The sequence below is a fragment of the Carassius carassius genome, chromosome 21 (genome assembly GCF_963082965.1).
Source record: "Carassius carassius chromosome 21, fCarCar2.1, whole genome shotgun sequence".
Lineage (NCBI taxonomy): Eukaryota > Metazoa > Chordata > Actinopteri > Cypriniformes > Cyprinidae > Carassius > Carassius carassius.
Genome location: NC_081775.1, coordinates 16,555,936 through 16,583,685, shown reverse-complemented (window position 1 = coordinate 16,583,685; position 27,750 = coordinate 16,555,936). Strand labels below are relative to the sequence as shown.

The following is a 27,750-nucleotide window of genomic DNA, read 5'->3' as shown; positions in this document are numbered from 1 at the left end:
TTTTTCAGACATACATCTGATTATCATATATTACACTGTCTATAAATCATGATTTCTTCAGCGGCAACCTTGACAGTTTTAAAACTGACGCAAGTGTGGGGAAGTCAGATACAAATAGGTCAACTCCCATCCACAACCGGCATCCTGACAGCCCTCCAATTCCTGTGTTTATATTCTGCATACCTCCACTCCATGTTATTCAAAAAACAGAGACACTGAAATGACGGAAAAGACTTGCGCACGCTCTCTCTCCCTCTCTCTCTCACTTTCTCCGACTCCCCTTCGCCTCTCTTTTCTTCCGAATGGTTTCACTACACTTCAGCCCCCCGTTCCGCGCTCCTCTCACTGACACCCCCCTTCTCCACCCACCTTCACTTGGGAGTCCAGCCCTGGGATGCCAGATGTATTACAGAGTGAAGCGCAGCAATGTAAACACAGAGTCCTGCCATGGATGCCGGGTGGTCCGGCCCTCCCCCTCTCCACCCTCCCTCTCTCTGTGGCCGAGGGGCGGAGGAGTTCAGCGAAAGAGAGCGAGAGGGGGAGGGGAGCATAGTAGCTGAAGTGTTATTTGTGTTTTGGCTAGAACAGCCGTTTTTTTGCAATCTGCTGTTTCAGTTTAAGCTTTGTACGTATGGGCCAGGATGCTACAAAGTTATACTTCGGCCCACACCTAGACCAATTTACATTCAGTTCTTTGGGAATGGATTTGTGAACTTGTGGTGAAAAGTGAAACTTAAAAACATGCTTGATGTAAGCTGCAAGAAGTTTTCGCTAATATGTTTTATTGTCAACCAAGAGGGATTTTTCGATTTTTTTAAATAGCACATAAGACCATCATGGAAATGATTAGTGCATCTGTTGCCGTTTTTAATTAAGGTATTAGTTCATTTAGATTAGCCGTGGTTATTCCACAGACTCCTATAATCAGTCAATCAGAAAACTCTATTCTAGAAAGCAATGTAATAATAAGTGATGTATTTATTTTAAAACCCTGGCTAACTGGAAATGTCCCAGTGATATCTTATTTTGCCAAAACTCACCAAATGTTTGGGTAGGTGCACGCACAGTACCACCCCCCAACCTTGAGCGTGCACCAACCCACACACACACTTTTCCCCATGCTTTTTGTTGCAGTGTGATCCAGTTCATTTGAATAGTTTTTTTCTTCAAGGGAAGGGACTTGAATGAAGCCAGCAACGTGGAAAAATCTACCCATTCAGGCCCCTCTGAATGTACATCTCTGGATTGCAGTAAGCTGTATTTGTAGGCAGTGGACTGCTAAATACATCCATTTTACGTGGGGCAGATCTGGACAGGTGATTAGCATAATTAGGGGAGAGCTGGCCATACATATGGTAATGCAGTGTGGAGTAAATGGCAGCTGCGGTGTAAAATTTGTGTCAGGGTTCGAACAAGCTGCTCGGGGGCATTGTGCTACAGCTGCGGGTCAGGGACTCTCTCTCTTCTCCTCACTTTTTCTTTTTCTCCCACTTTAACTTTCCCTCTTTCCCACCATTCATTTATTTTCTGCAAAAGGCAGAAAAGTGAAGTATGGTGATGGTCAACATATGGAGCCATTACAACTCTATTTACGGATATGTTACTTATTTGTTTCGCTATTAAAATTGGCGTGTGGAAACAGCAACTTATTTTTCCCCTGAACCCCCCGATTTTCTTCGTACGAATGAAATGCATTGGTTTAGATGGGAAGATCTTTTTCCGGTTTGCAGGTATGTCGAAGCTGTCTGCCATTGACTGGGCTGGTTGCAGTGTGCTGCGGTTTGTTCTTAGAGTTGAGCGGGTTGTGCGAGGGAGAGAGTTCATGCTGTATGACCCTGTGCAGAAACTTCCGTGCGACCACAGGGGGTCTCTCTGGGTTGGAGTCTAATCCAGCTAATCCCGCCCGCAACACAGTCATAAAAAGTGCCTCCCAGTGCCGGCATTACCACACAGAGCCCCTTCCTCCAACCCCCCCACCTAAAAAAGCTGCCATAAGCCACACCATCCCATCACGGTGCGACCCCAGCAACCATTCCTCCCGGCCATCCAGCCGCGTGATTGGCGTAGTCGGCGGGATGAAGTGGTGGGCGGTAGGGGAGCTTGCAGTAGTGTGGAGTTATGTCATGATCTTGAAGGGATTGGAAGCATTGGTTTTGGCGTGGTGGAGGTGTAGGGGGGTTGTGGGTGGGGTATTTCTTTTGTACCAAACCCCTCACACCCCTCTGAAACGGCCACTCAAAAGCCACTCTGCAGCTGAATGGCGAGAATAGTATTGCGCCGCTTGAAAACTCAGGGCATTGGGAGAGTCCTTCCAATGGCAGCTCCCCCTGTTTGTGAAAAGGAGGTTCAAGGGTTAATGTTATGCAACAAACTGAATGGGCCCAGTGGAGGCACCAACACACACTGACATTCACACCAGATTCATTGGCTGCCATGCTGCTCCGCACCCCTTGCAGTACACACCTGTGGGTTGTAGTCAAATATGGAAATTTTGCTTTTACATTTAAACTTGTTTTTGCTGTCTTAAGTAGCAACATATTAGTTAGCGAAAAATATTATCTGTTAATGTTTTTGTGATTTGTTTATAAGTGTCTTACCTACTGCACCAACTTTCTATTATTTTGCTGTGTTGCCTTTTGTTTTGCTGTGATAATTTTTTTTTTGCTTCAGGAAATATACAAATAATCGGTTGCAAATTTTTACAGCTTTTCTTGTGGAACATCTGATCACATGAGCAGTTAATTCTTATGTTCATAGAGATCATACCCTTATTATTGTTGTTGATTTTTGTTATTATTCATAATTAAAATTGATAATGTTGTAATAATAATTCTTTTTAATTATTGTAATTATAAATTCTGTAAAGAAATGATAAAGTTTTATTAGAGCTTTCAAATGATTAATCGCGATTAATCGCATTCAAAATAAAAGTTTTTGTTAATATGCTATATGTGTGTGTACTGTGTATATTTATTATGTATATATAAATACACACACATACAGTATAATTTGAAAATATTCACATGTATTTACGTGCATAAACGTTTTTGATAATTTTTTTCTTGAAATGTGCTTTCATTAACAAATATTTTGAATTTGTATACTGTACGTTGTCATGCATTCTGTCACATTGCGTTAGACATGACTTGCTATTCAAGAACTGTTTTGACTGATTCATAGATTGAGTTGTTCAAAATGGATTTCAAGTCTGTTTCATGAGTCTTTTTGGCTTGTTCATTAAAAATAATATTATGTTATTAAGAACTGGTTCTCAAGTCCTTGACCTAATGTTTTTTTTTTTTTTTTGATTAGCACATATGGTTCAATATTGTGCTCTAGAAGATTGTATTTCACACAATTTCCATCTCTCTGCAGCTGTAATTTATCTACACCTTTTCCTTGTTGATGCAGTTTATGGCCTTTTTCTCAAGATTTGATCTCCAGGATTAGACATTTCGTGCTGGTTTTTTAAAGAGCTTTAAACACACCTGCAGTCATGTTTGACTGAATTGACCTCTTGTTCCCTGTCATTCTTTCTCTCGCACACATTTTCTTTTGGTGTTCATTTCACACCTGAGGCAAGGCCATTTGTGACCCCAGAACCTGTGCAAGAGGTCTTGAATTCTCCAGGGTTCAGATTGTATTATGACGTTTCCAACAAAAGTGAAGTCTTTCTCTGTGAAGTGTCCGACGTTCGTTGTTATAGTTCCTTCCTGTTGCCTCTGTAGGTCTTGACGTACATCAGTGAAGCCATTCATGATGTAAAGGTGACCTAGTTCATGTTAATCCAGAGTGGAGACTTTTCTGATTGAAAAGCTGACATCTGAGGTTGTTTCATCTCCAAAACATGTTGGAGTTCCCAGGGCCTCACAATCAGGAACATGCTAAGCTTGTTTGGGATGCAATCATCCTGGTCCCAATAATCATGTTGAAGTAAAGCTCAGGCTCGCTTGAAGCTGCAATTAATGAGGGATATTATAAACAAGCCTCAAAACAAGATCAGATGTACATTTGGGCCCAAGTAAAAAGAAATCCTTTGGATTTCCTTAATGCTTCTAGACATTTCCCTCCTTCTCAGCCTTTTTCACAGGCTGGGTGGTCTGCCCTGAGAAAAAAAGCATGGTTATTTTCAACTTTAATACAATTACAACGGTTTGAAAATATTCAATGTAAGTCTGTCTCGTGAGTTGAAAACCATTGTTAAATTGGATTATTGCTTATAAGTTGTTACAGATTGTTTTACATAGCCCTTCCCCCCGGTGCTGGAGTAGGCTAATGAGAAAAAGACATTTTCTTGCTTTAGTTACCAAGCGTGATAGATGTTTCTGTTTTTTTGAAGTTTGAGTGGTTTTGAGGGAAGGGAAAAAAAACAGTCAAAAAAGATGAATTGATGCGAATTTGTTTTATTTTTTTTTTTTTTTCATGCTTGTTTATACTGCGTGAAATTGAGACCATTCTCACATATGTTCAGATTGTGGAAAAATTGTGAAAAGCCTAAGTCTTGTAGCCACACACAACTAGGTGGAAGAGTACTTTGAAACCTGCAAGTATAAGTTCTTAGAAAAACATTGAAAATCACTAACATATGATTCTGACTTCATTTTTCTTTGTTCGTATCACTGTAAATGTGCTACAAAAGTAGAGAGTGCACTCTTAAAGTTGCTGCCTTGTAGTTCAAGGTCACACAATCCATTTTCATTGGGTTCTACAAAAGAATATTTTTGAAATATCTCTTGTTACAGTTTGTTTTGCATGTAGGTCTCAGACTTTGAATTATCCCCCTAAATTAATACAGTTGAAGGGGGTTCATGTGAGTGTCATAATGTTTAGAGGAATAGTTCACTCAAAAATAAAAATTATGTCATTAATTACTCACCTTCATGTCGTACCAAACCTGTAAGACCTTCGTTTATCTTCGAAACACAAATTAAGATGTTTTTGGTAAAATCCGAGAGCTTTTTCTTTCCCTGCATATACAACAACGCAGCTACCGCCATTAAAATAATCCATGTGACCAATGGTTCAACCTTAATTTTATGAAGTTACGAAAATAGCCTACTTTTTGTGTGCAAAGAAAACAAAAAACAAAGACTACTCAACAATTTCTTCTCTTCCGTGTCAGTATTTGACGTACGTACACGAGAGAACCATGAAGCAAGGTCGTTCCACTGTCTATGGAGGGTCAGAAAGCTCTCGGATTTCATCTTAAATATCAAAATTTGTGCTCCGAAGATGAACGAAGGTCTTACAGGTTTGGAACGACAGACTTTTTGGGTAAACTATCTCTTTAACCTTTGTGATACGCTTTCTGAAATATACTGAAAATGTACCTCAATATGGAAAAAGCCAACGTGTAAAACGTGTTAAATGTAGTTTAAGTGTTAACATCTAACTAGATACTATATCTATTTTAATGGCAACTTCTTTTTTTTTTTTTTTCTGGCGCCAATTGCGAACAACTCCTGTAAAGTGTTAAAAAACAGGACTGTCCCTTGTAAATCACAAGCAAAGCTTTCACCTTTGTGGATATTCCTTCAGAATATCTTCTCTGGCAGAATAGTTTTTAGTGAAATATGGTTGAGTTTACCTTCAGTGCTTCAAAGTGTGACAGTTGACCATGAATGAACCCTCCTCCCTGCTTCAACATCTCAGAGGAGCTTCAGAATCACGCAACCTGCCGTCCAAAACACACCACACCATTAGATGACTTTCTTGATTACGTTACGAGGTATTGGCCGATTACCTGTCTGCGACTATACAATTACCCGGTTCAGAATAACTGTGAAGTCCTTGTGAACCGTGTTGCCCGCTTTCTAGAGTGCTTGATCCTTGAAATGGAGAAGTCTTCTATTCTCAGAGGTCAGGTAGAGAGCGCGTGAAGAATCGACAGCTTTGAGAGTCAGGCTTGGACGGTGTTCAGCAGGACGCTTTGAAAGGCTGCTTTTGTATCTGTGAGGGCTCGCTGTTCCAGTGCAGAACTTAGGTGTGCCACACAACGACTCCACTGCCCGAGCACAATAAAGCAGCCGAGCGCTTACACACACGTGTGCGCTTGCAGACGCACTTGCTCGCACACTCGTAACTCATAGGCCTGGATCTGAAGGCTGTTAAGAAGAAGACTGCAGGTGTTAAAGGGTGTACTGAAAGGCATTTTGAAGTCGAGTTAACAGGACATATGGGAGCCTGTACATGTGTTAGCGTTTCCTTTCATCAAGGATGGAGGATATGATTGATTATCATGAAACTGTGCTTGACCCTGTGTACCAGCAGAAGTTATGACTGACATTTTATCATGCTGCTTTGTTTATTGTGGGGGTTTCAGCTGCTTTTTTATGTTAACAAGTAAATAAATAAGTGAATAAATAAATATAAATAATATACACTCATTGTTCCCCGCCACAGGTGAGTTGATAAATTGAATGTGATGAGCTAAAAAGACTGTTTAATGCAAATTAATACGGATGAAAATATGTTTGCATGCATCTTATTTCACAACTAGTGTCATCTGGGTTGACAAACAAATGACATCTTCGGAACACAAATGAAGATATCTTTGATGACTTCTGAGAGCTCCTCCCATAGACAGCAAGGATCCTAACATGATCAAGGTCCAGAGACGTAGCAAGGAGATTGTTAAAATTATCCATGTGACATCCGTGGTACAACCGTGATTTTACGAAGCTATGAGAATAATTATTGTGCTCAAGTTAACAAAAATAACGACTTTATTCAACAATTCGTCTCCTCCGTGTCACCCTATAGTGGTGCCATTTTGGATAGTATCACATAAGTAAACAACACATGCAACGTATGTACGTGGATATGTTGTTTACGTTCAGATCAAAGCGTAAGCCGCGCATGGTGCTGCTGACACAGAACAGAACAAATTTGTGTTCCGAAGATGAATGAAGGTCTTACAGGTTTGAACAAAATGAGGGTAATTAATGACAGAATTCTCATTTTTGGGTGAACTATCCCTTTAAGCTGTAGAGTTTGAAGCAAAGTTTAATGCTGCATTTATTCCCTCTTTTCTCCATATTATTTCCCATTACTTCTTAAATCTGCTAATAAATAAAAGTACTAAAAGGTTATGGAACATCATCTGAAAGTCTTCTTCATCATTCTTCTCCTCGGTTTCATAGTGGGCGGCAGGGTGAATCAGGAACTCAAGTACACGCGGCAGAAGATCGGAGAGGAGGCCATGTTTAGTCCTCAGCTCATGATACAGACGCCACGACAGGAAGGTGCTGACATTCTGACCGTAGAGGCGCTCAAGCAGCACCTCGACTCTGCCATGAAGGCCAGCCGAGTGCACGTTTACATGTACAACAGGTAACAGCACACCAACTTCTGAAGAGTTATTTCTTTTTGAGTAATTGATGAATAACATGTCCTTGGAATTTTTTGTCAACCAAAATTATAGGTTTACATTTGGGAAAGTGTGTTTTTTTTTAAAGTCCTGTAACTGGTCACTATTTCTTTTGAGTTTTCTGCTTTAATGGTAGTCCACAAAATTATAGTTCATCTCATTTCCGCTGTTTCCAGGCAATGGAAATTGGAAGATTTATGCTACAAATCAGGAGAACTTGTTACAGAAACTCATATTGTGGACCAGGTAAGAAAGAATTGTTACAGTATCTTTTCAGATCCATGTTTTAGTAAAAAAGTTAAACTTCAGAGGATGACCTCTAAGGGCTGGTGACAGTAATGGCGCATTTATTTGTTTAGATCATAGAGAAACTCTACCCATGTCTGATCATCACTCCTCTAGACTGCTTCTGGGAAGGTGCTAAGCTACATTCGGGAACGGTCTACCTCCCGTAAGTTGCTCACACCTTTCTGTATTTGCTTGGAGTCTGTAATGTTTGATCCTGTCTTGTCTGGGATTTGACATCAAGTTGATTTGCCAGAAGGGCCATTTTCATACACTAAACGTTTCACTGACATGTCCTTCCTGTGAATAAAGCCATGTTGAAAACCAATAAACAAGCACAATAAATTTTTAGGAAAATGTTTTTTCTTCCAATCAAGAGAGGTGGTGAAAGGAGGATTTGACAGTGTTTATTTGATAAATTACCTCTAAAAAAAAAAACAAATTTTTAATTTGTTTAAAAATCATATTCAGGCAAGATTTTTAATGTGATTTAAGTCATTTTTACTCATCTATGAGTTAAACAGAAACTATCAGAAAATGGCTAAAACCACTTGCCCTATGCATGTAAGATTAAGTCCATAAAGTGCAGGAAGGATGTTTGAATATTGAATCAAGTTCTGTTTGCACTTCTCTGTTGGTTTAATTTAACGATTATATAATTTTCTTTTTTTACAAATTAGACAAATACATATGATTTTCCATGAAGAAATAATTAAATGAATCATGAATAATATTGTGCTAAGTGGTGCTCCTGTGGTGTTTTCTGAAGGCCTTCATTGTGATGGTGTACTGCTCAAAGCCTCACACAATTGTTCCACTTCTGCTGCTAATGGCTTCTTGCAACAGTTACACTCAGTAGACAACCACCAAGTCTGCAAAAGTTTTTCTGCCCTCCCTCTCTCCCTCTATCATGGATGGTAAATAAGGATTTTACTGTGTTCTGGTTGGGGGACTTGGAATAATGACTCAAGCCTGGTTAGGCACATACAATGTGGTCTGAACCGCTGCAGGCCTGCCAGAAGAGAAAGAGAGTGGGGCGAACAGAAGGAAACACATACAGAAAAAAGGAAAGAATGAAAGAAAGAGCGAGAAATGAGAGAAAGATGGTGCAGGGATGGAAAGGTGGAGTGGGTTTGACAGAGGGCGGCTTAGAGAGTCAGTCAGTGGCATGTTGAACTCAGTGAGAGGAAGGCCATATGAGGTTAGAGTCAAGCGTACGGGTGGGATGGGAGCCCGGGTGAAGACGCGGCAAGAGAAAGAGGCTGCTGAAAAAAACAACTGAAGTATGGGAGGTTCGTGAAACTGCTGCGTTGGGCTGTTAGTTGTGGGGATATGCCAGGCCCTGAGCAGGATCACCCGGCACAGCAGTATAATTAGAGGGGATAAAGATCAGATGAGCGGATTGATTCCATTTTCTCAAAGCTGTTATTATGGAGGCAGGCTGAAATCCAATCCCAACTACATTACTGCTGCCACCGCTGTGACGTGCAGCATCCATCAATCCCTAAGCCTTCGACATTCCATCCAGTCACCCTTCATCCGCTCCCCGTAGTTATGCCCAACCACTTAAAGCACATCCAACATCCCATAAGCAGGGCTCAGTTTGTGCTTCTCCTTCATGGTTAAACATACACTACCGATCAAAAGTTTTGGGTCAGTCAGATTAATAAAAAAAAATAAAAAAATTTACCCCTTTGTTATCACCCCCCATTTTTGGCATGGAGACACAAATGACATACCCAAAATAAACTTTCTGACTAGATACATAATCGGGGTATATTCACAAAGCTGACACTTCAAAGTTTACTGTTCAAGAAACAGACTTACTCAGACTGTTATGATAATAGAGATATATAAGCTCAAACATAAAAACAAAAATACAAATATTAAGAATATATATATTTAAATGTATAAAAAAATGATGTCGCTGTGGTAAATGTTTTTAGAAACACACTAAAGGAAAAGCCATAAGTCTACTAAAGCTTCATTCCAAATCTGAGGACATTATCTCTAAAACTGTGCATTTTATGAAACATTTCTAAGATTATGTAATGTGTGTTTTTAGAGAAGGCTAATAAAAAGCTAATAAAAAAATTATGGCCCTCTGTAAGTTCTCTTGTGTGCTGTCACTTCCCCATTCATGAAGCCATTGTTCTCATGCAACGAGCCTTACACACCTCCGCCAGGCATGAGACGTAATCATTTCTCCTTTGTCATCATTCTTTTGTTTTATTCAGGCAGTATTAGCCTTTATTCTAGCATTACAAGCCACTTCGCTTCGATCCAAATATACATTTAGCGGCCTGTTATCAAAAGTCTTTCTAAAAAAATTCAACAAAACATTTTCTTGTGACCTTACGTCAGTTATCATGAAGCATAATTGCACCTGTTCTGCAGCTGTACAGATGTACAGATTTACAATGCAACATGTACGGGTTTATTATTTTGCACTACTGACAATTACTAAATTACTGTCACTACAATGTTATATCAAACAGTGGTCAAATATAGAAGCTGGAGCCTTTAATCTTTCTCATGATACACAGTTTGTCCAGATCAATTAAGCGTGTGATGTTTTAATGTGCTGTGGAAGTCAAACATCAATATTCTTGGGCCGTCGCCGATCTTTGACCGCTTAGGGGTTAATACTTCTATTCTGCAAGGACTTAAAAAACTGATCAAAATGGGCATTTACAAGATTTAGATTGTTAGATTTTGATTCCAAATAAATGCTGTTCCTTTGACCTTCCACAGAAATATTAAGCAGCACAACTGTTTTCAACATTGATAATAGTAAGAAATGTATCTTTAGCACCAAATCAGCATATTATTATGATTTCTGAAGGATCATGTGACACTGAAGACTAGAGTAATAAATAGCTGCTAAAAGGAATAAATAACATTTTAAAATATTTTAAAATAGAAAACAGTGATTTTAAATTGTAATAGCAGTTCTGTATTTGTTAACTAATACATGCAGCATTGGTGAGTGCCACTTTTTTAAAACATTTGAATTGTAGCAGATCAACATCAGGTTTACAACAATGGACCAATCCTTAGAAATGTGGGATAATGCAAGAGTACTCAGATTAGGAAGCTGAACTCCCTCCCGAACTTGCCCCCCCTCCCCTCTTCTACCCCAGGCACCACTGAACTATGACCCCCCCCCCCCCCCCCACACACACACACTAATTATATGATGGCATGCACTAGTCACTAGTTGTGCAGCATTGGTCTGCTCACTACCTCATTCAGCATGGAACTGACGTCATTCTACTACCTCATCAGTCAGTTAAATAAAATAACTGCTCTTGAGCCCTTTGTCACTTGTCACTTTAATCAGACTTAATAAGATACTTTTAATAAGGGATTTTTTTTGCACTAAAAATCTTTTATCTGCACTGTTGTTCACTTCATTGATTTGCACTATATCGGTCATTTGCTGCTTTATTTAACTTTATTTTTAATTTTATTATATGCCTTTTTTTTACATTCCCTTATTTTATAGTTGTATCTACATTTTATATTTGATCTAGATTTTTTTAGGCTTTAATGTTAATGTTATCTGTATGCACCGGGGTCTGAGAGTAACGCAGTTTCGATTCTCTGTATGTATGTACTGTACATGTGGAAATTGACAATAAAGCAGACTTGAACTTGAACTTGAATTATGCATTAGAATTAGTCTATGGGAGTTAATCCACCTATAACCTTGTTTCCAATTCAATTCCGTTGTGCTTCATCAGACTGTTTTTAATGCCATAACATGTCCTATGTGAACATCCCACAATAAAATAGTTGCTTTTCCCTAAAGCGGCAAAGACACATTGCAATGGACCAACTTTGATCCGATGGGATTCATTGCTGGGCTGAAGATGATGAAGTATCAGGTGGACAGCTGGGAGGAGATACTGGTCAAAGCAGAGGTGGGCCATGGCTATATGGACCGCCCCTGCCTGAATCCCACGGACCCCGACTGCCCGTTGTCAGCTCCCAACAAGAACATAACACGGGTGAGTTCAGCAGACAAGGGATGACATATATCTGAAAATCATTTACGAGTATTTGGTGTCTGTTTTTGAAGTCATAGGCTGCAGATAAAGATTCACTTATTAAATCAATGTTGTTTTGCATCTCGCGCGTGTCTCTGATTTACCATCTGTCAAATTCTTAAGCCTTTTGACGTGGCTGGTGTTCTGACTGGTGGCTGCTATGGGCTTTCCAAAAAGTACATGCACTGGCAGGAGGAGCTTATCGTAGGTGGGACCAAGAAGAACGACAGTGGCAAACTTCTGAGGTAAGAGAAAACTTTGAGATTTAAACATTGAATGGATTTATGTTTTCTTACTTGTAATGGGAAGATATCATTATGAAAACCATAGAAGAGAGAGAAAGGCAAAAATGAAGTGTGTGTTTAAGTTTGTCACAGTTTGACAATTTTTGGGCATTACGTGGCAGTGGATAAATGATCACTTTGTCTTTCCCTCTCACGTATGCACTCACATATACACTGTGAGGTTTGTTTTTTGTTTCTTGCTTGGCAAATTGTAATCATTAGTAAACTGCATATTAGTATTCATTCCCACAGACTGAAAGAAGCCACAGCTTTACTCTAAGAGCGAAACATTTTTCCCCAGACCTCTTTAGACTTGAGAGGGGATAGAATTCATCATCCTCATTATGAAAGAACGTTACTATACGTCCCAAAAATGTTAATGCACAACAGTGCTGGTGGCGGAAAATATTCTCTAGTGGCCCTGGAATCATCCGCTGTGATTTCTAGGAATCCTTTCACTCTGAAAACTGTGGTTTTCTGAAAAGAGAAAGTCAAGAGTATTTCTTTCAAGAAGTGATCATTGAACAATAGTAGGTTGACAGTCCACTTGAGGGAGTCTGTACTCTACAGTTGGGGAAGCTTTAGCTCGTCTGTGGAGCAAAGTGACAGGCCGCTGTTTTTCAGCATATTAGTGGTTCTTTTTGAGGTTTTTATCCCCAAGTAGTGACAGACAAGGTCAAGACTGTGTTTGCGGTAGGATTCGTTTTTGCAGCAGCCATCATAAAACCTTTCCAGCATTTGTTAAATAAAAAAATATATATTAATAACAAAAATCAAACTTTTAATAACATTAAAAAAATTTCATTTTTTATGTTGCTTTCAAAAAGTATATAACGACTTGTTTCGAGACGAATTGGTTCACTGAGGATATGAGCTGACTCAGTTCATGATTCAGAGTAAAGAGTCTTAGGTCAGTAAAGTTGATTCTGAATGATTTAGACTGTTGCCTACAACGTCAGGGGATTAGAAATATTTAACAGATGGTTCAGTATATTGGTTATATTCTCTGAGAATTTATATTTAGATATTTTTCAACTGCAAATCTCAAAACCTTTTTGTATGTGTGTGTGTGTGAAGAAAAAGTTGATTCTTTTGAGTTTGTAGCAGTAGGCAAGTTTTGAGACACACTAACATGTCATAAAATTGCTACCAGAAATAGTGGACCATCTGGGGACTTTTAGCACACTCTTTTCACACACTTATTCCAATCTCACATCTGCTCGGCAGTGAAACACTTGGTCAGTTTATACCCGATGTTTAGTTCACCTTCACTCTACTCTTCCTCACAGTGCACAGGCCCTCCAGACCATGTTCCAGCTCATGACCCCAAAGCAGATGTACGAGCACTTGAAGGAATACGAGGAGGTCTCGCACATCAACTGGAACGAGGACAAAGCAGCTGCCATACTAGAGGCCTGGCAGAGGAGATACTCTGAGGTAAATGCGCATCTCATCTGATGGAAAGGATTCTCTGTGGATGTCCAGACTGCAGTCTACTGTAGAGATATTTACAGGGCTTTTTTCTGCTGTAGTATTTGTAGTAATTAATTTGTGCATCAAGTTTTACTTTGCTTAAAACTGGATCTTGTTAGGAACCGTTTAGGAGGCCCGATTCATTCCTCCAGCCCGATGTTGTGTTTTCTGGAACATACACTCACATACATGCACTCATACAGTGTGAAGGCATTCATCTTGAGTCATAAGTAATGCATACATTCCAAAGGGGCTGTGTCTCTTGTGGTCAGGACCCAGCTGTTTAAGTGCAGTCTTTCAAAGGCATAGACTTCCCTTTTTTTCTTCCTCATACTTTAAATGCTCAGCTTAAGTGTGAACTGGGAAAAACGGGGCACATCTATAAAGTCAGGAACGGTTGTGATGGGACGCTGTAGAAATATGTACGCTAAAACCTTCACGTGTATTAGATGTGTTATGTTATCTCATCCAAAATATTTCTTTATTTCAGTCCTTTACATTGAGGTGTAGGAATAACATTTTTGCAGCATTTATATAAAATTTCAAGTTGTATGAATAAACATAAATTAAACAAATCAACTATAGTAATTTTAGAAATGAACATTTTTACTGAATTTATTAATGAAGTTCAATTTGTTAACATTAGTTGATGGATTAGGTGTTATGAACTAACACTATTTTAAAGCAGTTATTAATGTTGCATAATGTTTATATTTTATATATAATATCTGAAGATATAAAAATAAACATAAATGAATGTATTATTAACAAATATAACTTTACAAAAGTATATTCGTAGTAAACATTATTTAGTATTTAGTAAAAATGACCATTATGCAACATTAATAAAAGTTTTATAGTATTATTTACTGTTATTTAATGCATTAACTAATGTTTACAACTTGAACCTTATTTTAAAGTGTTAGCGAAATCATTTTAGTGTGATTTAATTACAGATTTGCTCATTTATTCTGAGGTGGCAGCATTACAGGACAGCCTGTTTTTGCTAGTGTGGGTGTCCGTTGCAAAATCAACCCCTCTTGGTGTGGCGGCCCCAGCACTTGTGTGTCTGTGTGTGTGTTTTAGCGTGTGTGGTATCTGTGTGTGTGTGTGTGTTTGACAGGACTGTCTGGAACACATTAACCCGCTCAGCGCGCAATCTCTTTCACAGCTGCTGTCCCATTGGTAGCTTGTGTGTGACATCATCTGGTCTCTGTTTTGTCAGCCCTGACCTCCGCTTGCCATAGGGTTTCTTTCTGGTGCGTGTGTGTGCAGGGCTGAACATGTGTGCATTTGTGGATGTGTGTGTGTGTGTGTGTGGTTTCAGGGGGGCGTGGGCGGGGTGATATTCATTTCTTGGATAATTGTGCTGGTGAAACATTTGCGGGACAGTGATTTCCACGTTATTTAATTACTTTCATTGGCCTGAGGGAAGCACAAAACAAAGAAAAGATGAGCAGTGAGAAGATTGTAGAAAGGGTGTAAATTAATTGAAGGTAAACAACATTGTTTTTTGTCCTTCTTTCTTCCGTCCTTTGTGTCCTCAGGTTGTCCAGCAGAGCGTGTCAGTAAATTCGTCTCAGAAAGTTCTCACATTCACCACCACCACCTTGGAAGACATCCTCAAGTCCTTCTCTGATGTCAGTGTGATCCGGATCGCCAGTGGCTACCTCCTAATGGTGAACTAACTCCCACATCTCCAGCCCCATCTCAAGAGCTTTTGCTATATCTAGACTTCCTTCCCTTTTTATTTTTTTAGGTTCATTTACTATACTGTGCTTTACGCATTTTAACCTGTTGAGGACTCGCATGAGAATCTGTGTATCTGTGGAGTATGGATCATTTCTGTAACATCATGTTATGGTCCTTTCACACTAAAACCGTAATGACAAAATAACAGGAAAATGTGTTTCAAATGAAAACATAGTTTCAGGATTAGAAACATTCAAATCAAATTTTGTGATCATGTACTCACTCTCAAATAGTTCCAAAACTGTATGACTTTCTTTCTTTTGTTGAACACGAGACTTTTTGAATAATGCTGGTTACTAAACTAGGCATTGATGAGAAACTCATACTCATACAGTTAAAATAATATTTTGCATGTGCTTTAGAATGTTAGTCAGTGCGTAAGTGTACTTCAAAGCATGACAAAAGATTATTAAAACAATGATTTAAAATGTACTTTAAAGTGTACTTCAATGTATCAGTCTATATAGTAATAAAAGTGTACTTTTTAAGATTTTAAGTACACTATAAGTGCACTTTCAAACATGCGCAATTAAATTTTTATTAGATTAAAATTATTCCATCTTATTAAAATGCATTTCAAGACCTCTATATTCATGCTGTTGCAACTCCTTCTAGTTTGTTTTATGTAAACGCGCTCAAGAAAAATGTCCAGTTGGGGTCAGATGTGACTGAAATAAGCCGAATTGTATAGGGATCTTAAAGACCAGTAGATCAACTGGTCAAAGCTGTGACCAATCAGGTTTCTGCACACGTTGTACTGCTAATGTGAATTGCGAGTTTGAATGTTCTGTCTCTCTCTCCTCTGTAAGTTAAAAAGCCTTGTAGATCCAAAGAAATGTACAAAAATGTACTTAGCCTCAGAATCAGATCAACTGATCTTTGATTGCAATATATTGTGTGAAGGAGTTGGTAGAGATAGATTTTTTCATTTTAAAATCTTGTTTTTCATACTGATATTCATACTTGCTGTGTATAGGCCTTTAGTGTTATGTTTCATGCAGCTTGCCAGTGCATGCCTGATCCTGCTGTGCTGTGACCGCACTCATGAGAACAACGCTGCGGTAACGTGATAATGTCAGATTAACGCTAGAGCTATATTATCTGTGTGCAGCTTGCCTATGCGTGTCTGACCATGCTGCGGTGGGACTGCGCCAAGTCTCAGGGGGCGGTCGGGCTGGCCGGAGTGCTGCTGGTCACTCTTTCTGTCGCCGCTGGACTGGGACTCTGCTCACTTTTGGGCATCTCCTTTAACGCCGCTACCACACAGGTACATCACACACACACTAGCAAACCTGGATACCGTCGGTCGTGTTACATCTCTCACATGTAGGATGCTCTTCATGTGTTAAAGGTGTTGCCATTCCTGGCCCTTGGCGTAGGGGTGGACGATGTCTTTCTCCTGGCTCACGCGTTCAGTGAGACCGGCCAGAACAAGAGGATTCCATTTGAGGTGTGTTATCTCATCCCAAACACCCTGAAGAGCAGGGAACACTACTAAAAAACAACTGTTTTCTCCCACCACAAACCCTAAGAAGCGTAAAAGTGACTACACATCCAAAGATAGTGTTGAGACAAGGCAGACCGTCCAGAAATGAGGGAGCTAGCATGTTATCAGGAGGAAAGGGGATATCAGTGTGTACCCTCAGTGTACCCTCATGTTATCACTTACATAAAGGAATGTGTGTGTACCTGCCCTGGCCTGTGATGTAACTTCAAAAACACTGGCGTACTTTGATCTGCTGAAGGCCACTGTATGATGTGTGACTCAAGACGTTTCTGCTAAACAACACAGATGAAAAAATGTACCATAGTACTACCATTGTTATGTTTTGATTTTAGATATGGTACCATGTTAGTATCATTGTTTTCTACTACATAATATTTATATATATATATATATAATTATAAATTATATCTCATCTTCAAGTATTTTATAAATTTTTTCTATTTTATATATATATATATATATTAGTGCTGTCAAACAATTAATTGCATTCAAAATAAAAGTTTTTGTTTACATAATATATGTGTGTGTGCTGTGTATATTTTTTATTTAAATATAAATACACACATGCATATATATATTTCAGAAGAATATGTTATGTTTATATATTAAATATATTTTTATATAATTTATATGAATATAACTGTATACATGTAAATATTTTTTAAATATATACTGTTGGTGTGTGTATTTATATATACATAATGAATATACATAATACAATGTATATATGTATCTGTATGTATGTATGTATGTATCTATATGAAGTTTATTTGCAAAAACAGAAAAGATTTTTTTAAATGTTCAAAAATCATGTTTTTTATGTTATCATGTTTTTATTGTGTTTTATTGTGTTAGTTAGCTGTATTTTTACTTAATCAAAATAACCAGTTTGATTGAGATTCATTGGAATGCACAATGAAAAAAACATGATTTTTGAAAATTGTTAAACACAGAGTTATGTGTTCTTGCAAATGAACTCTTCATGTATATATATATATATTTATATATGAACAATCAGTAAGGATCCAGATTTACATTTCACAAACCTTGTGTCAAATGTTTGCTTAGTTTGAAGATGAAAATAACCAAAAGTAATGATAACTGGAGACGTACTCGGTTCATTCAACTCCAGACTATTTCTGAACTGAGTATTCATTAAAAGATCAGCTCATTAGAGTCATTTGTTCATTAGTTGGTATTTTATACTTCTTACTTTTATCCATACTTTTGGCCTTTCTAGTATTATTACCATCTGATATCATCCCTTTACCGTGGTACTGCCAGGTGTTAATCTTGAATCAGTTTCTGTGAAACCGTTTCAAACAATGGCATTTGAGTTGTTAGTTTTACTTGCAAGACTCGACTGGACGACCGTAATCTTATGTGTATATGATCTGTGTTTTTTTTAGTAGATTGTGTATACATTTCCGTTGATTCATCTGTCAAGGGTATCTTTGTTTAGCTTTGGCGTGTGTTTCCGTGTGGTCGTGTATGAGAGGTGATTTAGATGACTCTCATGCAGACGGCTGAGTCCAGGCATGTATTTGCTTGTGTTTATGTGAGATTGCACAGCGTGCAGCGACACTTTTGTGTGGAAAGTAAACAGTTCCCCTGTAGGAGGAGAGAGAGAGAGAGATCGCAGAGCACTCCTGTCTTAAAACACGTCGTGTGTGGTCCCGCACGTCCTCAGATACCAGAAAAAACTTTCCCTCTTACTTTCCTTCTCCTCATCTCTACCTCTGTGTGTACGGAGGCGGGGTTTGGAACTGTTTCTCATGCATCTCGCACCCTGAATGGCTTTGAAACGATGAGAGAGAGTTTATCCTAACAAGACAGCGAGCCAATCATGTTTCTGCACCCCAGGCTGCTTTGTTTAAAAGGATATGTCCTGCCTTTGATGGAAAATATTTCTGTGTGAGTGAGGGATGAGGAGAAGGGAGGGAAATGAAAATCTCTTTTTTGTGTTTTTCCTCTCTCTTAAAATCCGCATAATAACGGGGCGAGAAAGAAATCTTTTCATCAGAAGTTGAGCTTATTAAGTTGCCATGGCAGGTTGTGTGATTACCAGCTCTCTTCAATGAAAATATCAGCGAGCTTAAATGCAAGTTACACCTTCACAAAAGTCATAATGAGTCTGGCAGTGATTTATCAAAGATGAATCATTGTCAGACTGAAGTTCTGTTCTTCTAAAGTCTATGCCTGAGAGTGAAAATAAATGCTTTATTTAATTTTTTTATAAATTAAAGAAGATCTAAAACTCCACCTACCCCATATTTGATCATTTACTCACAAAATAAATGGTACAAGGCTACAGCTGTGAAGCCAGTTTAGTTTTCAGGGTCCAAGAAAAGGTGGAAAATGGACTTGAAAAGTTAATATACAACAGTGTTTGTTTCAAGACACCTTGACTTATTAATTTTAAGGGTAAGAATAATATGCTTGCTGTTAATTTGATGACATTGTAACTTTTCTTTCTGTCTTTCTTCCTCAGGACCGCACTGGTGAATGTCTGAAGAGGACTGGGGCTAGTGTAGCTTTGACTTCCATCAGTAATGTGACAGCATTTTTCATGGCCGCCCTTATTCCAATCCCAGCCCTCAGAGCTTTCTCTTTACAGGTTTGTGTGCTTTTTTTCATATTCTTGAACAGGAATGCATTTCAGATTGCTTGTCTGTAGCACTTGTGTGTTTGTTTGTATTACAAATGGACGTTCGCCAAAATATCCCATGTCCGTACCAGCTCTTTCTTTGTACTGTGTGCGTGTTCCATACCTTCATTGACTCCAGATTTCTCCACATGACTTTTATTGATTTCATTCATCAAACTGAGCGTGTGACAGGTTGAGCAAGCTGGCATGGCCCATAACCCCTCCTACAGCGTGTGATTAGTGCTACGGCCCCCTAAGTGTGCAGACTGTGGGCATGTAACTCAATCTGGGAGTGGGGGTGGGTCACACGGGTTGGTGTTCCACACATCTGTGGTGTATTTATGACCGCAAGGCTGTGGAAGTGACATAGGAAAGAGGCTAAGCAAGAGATCAGCCCACAACCTGTTCCTGACTTAAATCAAGTTAAAGGGACAGTCAAATCAAAGTTCTGTCATCATTTACTCACGCTCATGTTGTGTCAAATCTGACTTTTTCTTCATTGGGACAAAAAAGTAGATGTTCTGAAGACTGTGAACCAGAGCTTTTACGCTTGCTAAATTTTCAATGAATCAAATAAATGATGTTCACATACTCATGAATGGAGATAAATGGCGATTTTCAGTCAATAATGTCTGTGCCCATACAAATCTATTGTAAGGCTGCAGAAGACCTCAGAGAATAGAACATTGAGTCACATGGACCACTTTTGCGACACTTGCAGCATGTCCTAACTACACGCGATGCAGCGACATGTTTTTGGCCTAACTACCTGCATAGCTGTACGGAGGCAGACGCAGAGATTTACACGAAACACGTTCACACAAATCTCAGCTTAAACCCTACAGACAAACAGCAATTTTGCAGAACCCTTTGATATCTGCAAATGTAAACTGTCTGTATAGTGTTTGTGTCTGTTTGATGATTGCATATTTTTTTTTGATGAATGATGTGCGGGATGAGCCTGCCGACCACACACAAGATGTGGCTCACGCCTAAACATGCACACACACACATACACACACACACACACACACACACACACACACACACACACACACACACACCCGTACAGCGCTGTAGATCTGTATTGGATTGATGTCTCACACACGTCTGTCAGACACACACACGCTGTTTTTCACCGCAGCGCACTCCAACTGGCACATGTTCAACAGTGCCTGAAAACACTCATCTTCAAAACCGCTGAGATAACACACACACACACACTGCTTTTGTAAACGTGTTATTTTCTGCTGTAACACACTCTTTTTACAGCTGTAGTGTCCAAATGTGTTTACTTAAGCTGTTGTGTCCAAATATTTACTTCTGATTATGTGTACAAATGTGTGCACTTGAAGGTTTGTGTCCGAATATGTTAAGCTTTTGTCAAGTTTTGTAGCTCAACTTCTCTAAATTGGAGAAAATGCTTCAAAATTTGTAAAAGAACATTTTTGTCTTTAGAGAGATTTTTTTTTTAAATAAAAGAATACTTTAATTCAGCAAGGGTGCAATAAATTGATCGAAACTGACAGAAAAGACATTTATAATGTTACATATGTATTCAGTGTCAAAGAAATTCTGTTGAAATTGCTCTTCGTCGAAGAATCCCGGAAGAAGGTTTTTTAATTTTAAACTGTTGTGTAACAAATCATTTTTAAATTATAATGTAACATTACTGGTGCTCACTATTCGCAAAGGAAACATGTTGTCTTTATTAAAATATAGTAAATCGCCATCTTTGATAACATTACAGAAGTGTGACGCTATTTCTTTGTTGCAATCATGTTTTGTTTCAATTCTTCTGTCTCTATTTAGCACTGTTTTTGGCACCTCTCTCTCTTTCACTCTTTTTATCTATTTCTTTGGCAGCATAAAAGCGAGCGCGCGTCAACAAATCTCACTGTAGAATCACTCGTGCACATTCTCTCATCTGTTCTCTCTGTTCCTCTCATGTGTTGATAGATTTGATAGTGTGTTGTCTAATGCAGTTACATTCACACAGTTTTAAGTGTAGATGAAGTGTCCAAATGCTTTTTGGAGTTGCTTTGTTTACATGAGTTTCTCTCATTGTGTCTTGGCTCTGTCAGGCTGAGCTGCTCTCTGGGTGGTCTGGCAGTCTGACATAACTCCATCCTCCACCCATAAAAAAATACACCATAACTAGGGCAGGCATGCTTCAATCTGCCATCTCTCTCTCTCTTTTCCTAGGTTTCTGACTTTCATTGTCATTAGTTATTCTGTGAGCTTCAACCGAATGAATCAGGATTAAAAGTTTCAGATCACTTGTTTGTTTCTCCACACTGTTAAGGAGCTCTTGGCCCGGTGAAGTCTTTTTAGTAAGCTTGTGAAATATTGGCTCTGAAAGAAAGTGGCGGTTTCCCAAGGTCAAGAGAGCCACATCTAGCTGGAAGTCTTTTTCCCAGTTCTTTATATGGAAGAGTGTGGATTGAATTATGATTTTAATAGCAATGTGATTTACATTTAGAAATTTAGGCGGGCTTCACCCAATCTGGATGAGCCTAAATGTAATTTTGGGATGGCAAGAATTGTGTTTTTTATTTGTTTGTCATTCATCTCTTCTGAAGAGGATAATTGTCTAAAATTGAATTTGTTGGGATCGTTGTGGTTTTGGCAGAGACCCTCTGCAGATGTGTGGGTGTCACTGTGTGTGATAATTTTGTGTGAGTGTGAATATGTGCTTAACATCTTCATTTTCTCTCTCAGGCCGCAGTGGTCGTGGTCTTTAACTTTGCTATGGTGCTGCTCATCTTTCCTGCCATCCTCAGCATGGACCTGTACCGCCGAGAGGACCGCCGCTTCGACATTTTCTGCTGCTTTGTCAGGTAGCACACAAACATTCACCTGGATAAAAGAAGACGCATCTTAAATACATTTGAAAGGGGTGAAAAAAAAAGTTTGAAAAATAAATTTGATTGATTTATTTTTACCAACCATTTTTACCTTCAAGTCCTCAAATGTCCTTATAGGGATGTTTTTGTCCCTTAAGTTTAATAAACAAAAAATAAACACTTTTCATACTTAGTCCTACGTACTTTTTTTTAGGATTCTTATTTATTTTTATAATCTTGTGCAACATTATGAATGTCTTTACTCTTACTTTTAATCAATTTAATGCATTCTTGCTGTTTAAAATGATTAATGTCTTTAAAAAACAATGACTAACCCAAACAATAGTGTACACACACAAACATATTTTCCATTAGCTGTTCTATATGTATAACTTTTTAAATAGTGAGTTTTAAGATGGGTTATTATAATCGTGAATTATTATTTTCAAATTAGTATTTCAAAGTATAGCGGAACAAGCACAGACAAACAACCTCACACTGCACTATAACCATCCATCACTTTTTCTCTGAGGCCAGGGTGTGATATGGTTTTGTGATCTTTCCAAACAAATTCATTTAGATATAATATATACAACAGCCTGTTATGACACTGAGTGCCGTATAAACAACACAATTAAGAATCAACCTGCCCTAACATCTATACTTTTTGTGCATATGTGCGTGTGTTGATGTTTATCTCTGTCTGAGGCCCCGGGCCCTCAAATAAGACATGCTGTTGCCTCTCCTGCATGCTGCAGCATACTTGGTGTCTGATGAGAGAGAGAGAGAAAGCAAGTGGGCTATAGGCACATACTTTACCTTCTTAGTCATGCCCCCAAACTCCTGCAGGAAATTAAACCTGATGCCTTTACTTTCACCATGGTTGAAACGCTTGCTTTCTAGTCACTGATACTCACTAGTGTCTCAGCTTTAACTTGACTGGAAAGCTGATTGTGGTTGTATTTACATGCATTTTTACATGAGCGCTCAAGAGTGATGAGTTGCCACATCTAAAGGTTCTTTACAAGCACACTAGCTACACTCTGTCCATATAGAAAACCATGGGAAAGAAACAGGCTCTGTTACAAAACCTACATTTGCTAGGGCAGCATACTAACCACCACTGACCCTAAGCCGCAAATGCCCCGCACAGAAAACTCAACTTTCATTTTATTTCAGTACAGTTTGATGTTAGCATGTTGCTGAGCTAACAGCTGGATAATTTAATAATAATAATAAAAAATATACGGAACACATGTTGGATATGTTTTATTCACTTTCTTTTACCTTGTTCAAAATCCTGTATTTTTTTTTTTTTTAATGCTGCATACCAATTTGAATACTACCCATTGTGTTTTGGCAAAGAATTCAGATTTGAACTGCAAACACGAAAAAAGCAACTACAAATATGGCAGATGTGCTAGGTGGATGCTTAAGTGAAGTGATTTAGATAAAAGGGTTTGATTGATTAATAACCTGTATGTAACCTAATAAAATTACATTTTATCTGCAACAACATTGTACATTTTTATAAAGATAAATTAGTCCAGTTACTTGTAAATGCTTTATTATGCAAAAACATGGAGAGAGTTCTTTGTAAGAATGACCCACGACTAGTAGATCGATGTGCTTCTTCGATTCTCTCCAATATGTTAGGATGAATTCTTGAGGAGTCTAAATTAAATAACTGAAATATGAAGTGTATATGAATACATTAACAGTGACAAAATGACTGACAGGCCAGTAAGCGACAGAATGCATGTTAATTGTGATGCAATTATTACACGATAGTAATTTTTCAACACTTAAAAGTGTCTACTTTCTTCACACAACAAGTAATTTTTTGTGCATAGTGTGAGTAGGTGAATTGGGACGCTACACAACTGTGTCACATGCATTATGGGGTTGGATTCTCTCTTAAGGATGCATATGATGCTTAAAATTTGTCCAAAAAAGTTTTTGAAACATCTTTTATAGTAAATGTTAGTCTATACATGCCAACTTTTTCTGGCTCTTCTGTATCATTTCCTGTTACCATGATATAAATCGATATTGCAGGAAATTCCACACATAATCAACTATTACATGGTGCTTTTGTGTTACTGAAATGCACTTTGTCTTTCTCTTGCTTTCCTTTAGTCCTTGTGCTAACCGGGTGATCCAGTTGGAGCCGCAGGCGGCGTATGCTGACTCCTCTGCTGAATCCAGCCGCTACAGCCCTCCACCCTCCTACAGCAGCCACAGCTTCGCCCAGCACACCCAAATCACCATGCAGTCCACCGTACAGCTGCGCACAGAGTACGACCCCAGAACACAGGCCTACTACACCACGGCCGAGCCACATTCTCACATCTCCGTTCAACCCTATGCCCCCAATCCCAATCCCAACCACAACAACAACAACAACCGCAACAACAGCAGCAGTGCAGGGCCGGGACCGGCTTCTGATACAGCATCCTGCCAGAGTCCCGACGGCACGAGCTCCACACGAGACTTGCTATCTCAATTTGGGGAGTCGAGTTTACGCTGTCTGGAGCCGCCGTGTTCACGATGGACGTTTGCATCGTTCGCTGAAAAGCACTATGCGCCGTTTCTGCTGCAGCCGACAACAAAGGTGAGGGTAAATGTTGTGCACATTGTCCGATTGGAAGTGGGATTATGGATGCCAGCGATGAGCTAATATCCTGGCGTTGAACGAGCAACAGTTTATCTTGTGTTGTGTAAGTGTTATTTTGTGAGTCAAGGCCTTCTGAAAACCACAAACACCTCAAAGAGGGTAGAACTTCGTCATAAGACACTAAAACAGCAGTAGTTTCAGATGTAGCCAAACCCTGACTCATATCTGACTTTTTGTGTGTTTCCTATCAGGTGGTGGTGATTTTTCTCTTCTTGGCACTGCTCGGGGTCAGTCTGTATGGCACCACCCGTGTCCGGGACGGTTTAGAGCTGACTGACATTGTGCCACGAGAGACGGGCGAATACGACTTCATTCGTGCCCAGTTCCGCTACTTTTCCTTCTATAACATGTACGTGGTGACCCAGAAAGCTGACTACGCACAGATCCAGCCTCAGCTCTATGAGCTGCACCAGCGCTTCGGAACTGTGAAGTACGTCCTGCGGGAGGAGAACGGCCAGCTCCCACCCATGTGGCTGAATTACTTCAGAGACTGGCTGCAAGGTAATACACTCAGATGTGTAATCGATCAGCCTTGCGTCAGAGACCATTGGTGGAGGTCAAACCCAAAGGCCAAACCTTTAAAAATGAAAATTCTGTCATTAATTACTCACTCTCATGTCGTTCCAAACTCGTAAGACTTTCATTCATCTTTGGAACACAGATGAAGATATTTATTCTCATAGCTTCATAAAATTAAGGTTGAACCACTGATGTCACATGGAGTATTTTAACGATGTCCTTACAAACTTTCTGGGTCAGTGTCAGTTGCATTGCCATCTATGCAGGGTCAGAAGAAAGCTGTCATATTTAATCAAAAATATCTTAATTTGTGTTCCGAAGATGAACAAAGGTCTTGCGGGTTTGGAATGATATGAATACCTGAATAATTAATGACAGAATTAAAATTTTTAGGTGAATTATCCCTTTAAATAAAGAAATGCAAAAGGTCTGGTCTTATTGATTAAAGCTCATTTTGACCAAAAACTGCACGTTTAGACAGGAATGGATTTCCTGACTTCAAATAAAGGGACCAACATAAACATATGCTTTTCTTCTGTTTGTTTTCTGCATAAATGTCAATAAAAATTTTTTTAAAGCAATGATGCATTAAATTGAGTAAAAGTGAAAGCGCAGACATTTAAATTACAAATAAAGGGTGTTCTTTCGAACTTTCAAACAAAAACAAAAAAGAAATGTTTCATGGTTTTCACAAAAATATTAAGCAGCACAGTTGTTTTTTAACATTGATTATTAAAAGAAAAACTCACATTTCAGCTTGCCATCACAGGAATAAATTACATTTTTAAATATATTAAATTGAAAACAGTTACTGTAAACTGTAATAATTTTTCACCATGTTACAGTTTTACTGTATATTTGATCAAATAAATTATAAGAAAGTTCAATAAGAGACTTCTTTCAAAAGCATGGAAAAAATCCCAGCATTTCATTTGGCAGTAAATAATTACATTTGAGTTTTACAAAATCATTTCATTCCTACAGACTCTTGATTTCCAGACAGTGCCTTGCTTCACTGGAGACGGGTTTTACATCAGTTTTACCCACGTCAGATCAGATGTTTCTCACAAACATCAATCACACTGCTAATCCTCCAAATCTGTAACACATTTAATGTCTTAAAACGGATTATGATCCGAGAGTGAGATTTAAATGGAGAGATTAAAACCAGAGAGTGAAAATGTGTGTGTGGGGGGGAATAAAGAAACAGTGTGGGGACACAAAAATGCAATTGAGGTGAGAGTGAAAAAAACAAGTAGATTGGGAGATACAGGGCATGTCCCTGCAACATCTTTTTCCTTGTGGCCTCCTCAACAGTGGCTTCTTTCAGAATGCCGTATCTAATCCCGGACGGGCCATATTCAGAAGCAAACCTTGTTTTGCCCACTTTCTCTCTCGCAGCTCTTTAGAAAGGCATACCTGTCTCCAAACGGCTTCTGGCCAGACAGAGTTTGGGTGGCATGTACAGACTTGCTTTGTCGGCCAAACAGAACCTCAAACATCATTACGGTTTTCCAATGACTTTCTTTAGTTTGATCCTTTCAGCACTCTCATTGGACCACATGTTGTCTTTTTCAGTGCAGGGGCAGCATCTCTATGGGTGCGTTTACTGTGCGTTATGTATGTGTGTATGGGCTTCAGTAAAGGCTGTTCCAGAGAGGGTGGCGAGAGCTGTCTTTAATATTGTGGTTTGAAATGGCTCGACAAATTGGTCACAGACAGTGAGGCGAGGGAGAGAGAAAGCAATGTGCCCCAGAAACGGACCACTGGCGTTGAGGAGCGAGGGTGGAGAGTGGGAGTCGGGGGATGACTGAGAGGAAGGGTTATCATGGTTTATGTATAACCTTTTAAACGAGGTACTCAAAATAATGTGTGTCCTGGCAGGTCTGCAGGAGGCGTTCGATAAGGACTGGCAGGCCGGTAGGATCACTCAGGGGAACTACAAGAATGGCTCTGATGATGGCATCCTGGCCTACAAACTCCTGGTGCAGACCGGCCGCAGAGACAAGCCAGTCAACATGAACCTGGTGAGAAACCAAACAGACTTGAGTCCACCTCACTTGAGTAAGATCAGGTATATTTCAATGTCCCATGATTCTCAGTGAAAGGAGATTGAGCCAGTCTCCCTGATTTGTTTAGAAATAAAATCTCACCTGTATCCACACTTGTTTATTTATTTATTTGTGTGTGTGTTTTTAGTTACTGAATGTAAAAATTACCACAATATATTTTTCTTATTTTTACTTATTACATATAATATTTATAATTTTTGTTTGATATAAGATTTATAATTTTTTAAATTAATGTTATTTTATATATAAAATGAAATTGTTGATAAT

At 38.9% G+C, this 27,750-nt stretch overlaps 1 protein-coding gene across 1 annotated transcript in view; it reads left to right on the top strand.

The window, feature by feature from the left end:
- The window catches only part of LOC132097655 (protein patched homolog 1-like), a 56,258-nt gene that overhangs the window by 10,461 nt on the left and 18,047 nt on the right, over positions 1 to 27,750 (top strand). Inside the window, exons 3-16 of the mRNA XM_059503516.1 lie at positions 7,143 to 7,332; positions 7,546 to 7,615; positions 7,729 to 7,820; positions 11,469 to 11,667; positions 11,830 to 11,951; positions 13,280 to 13,427; positions 15,011 to 15,142; positions 16,327 to 16,482; positions 16,567 to 16,665; positions 19,214 to 19,339; positions 22,091 to 22,209; positions 24,355 to 24,829; positions 25,084 to 25,393; positions 27,296 to 27,438. Of these exons, the coding sequence (XP_059359499.1) occupies positions 7,143 to 7,332; positions 7,546 to 7,615; positions 7,729 to 7,820; positions 11,469 to 11,667; positions 11,830 to 11,951; positions 13,280 to 13,427; positions 15,011 to 15,142; positions 16,327 to 16,482; positions 16,567 to 16,665; positions 19,214 to 19,339; positions 22,091 to 22,209; positions 24,355 to 24,829; positions 25,084 to 25,393; positions 27,296 to 27,438 (2,381 nt within the window). The remainder of the gene's footprint in view (positions 1 to 7,142; positions 7,333 to 7,545; positions 7,616 to 7,728; positions 7,821 to 11,468; positions 11,668 to 11,829; positions 11,952 to 13,279; positions 13,428 to 15,010; positions 15,143 to 16,326; positions 16,483 to 16,566; positions 16,666 to 19,213; positions 19,340 to 22,090; positions 22,210 to 24,354; positions 24,830 to 25,083; positions 25,394 to 27,295; positions 27,439 to 27,750) is intronic.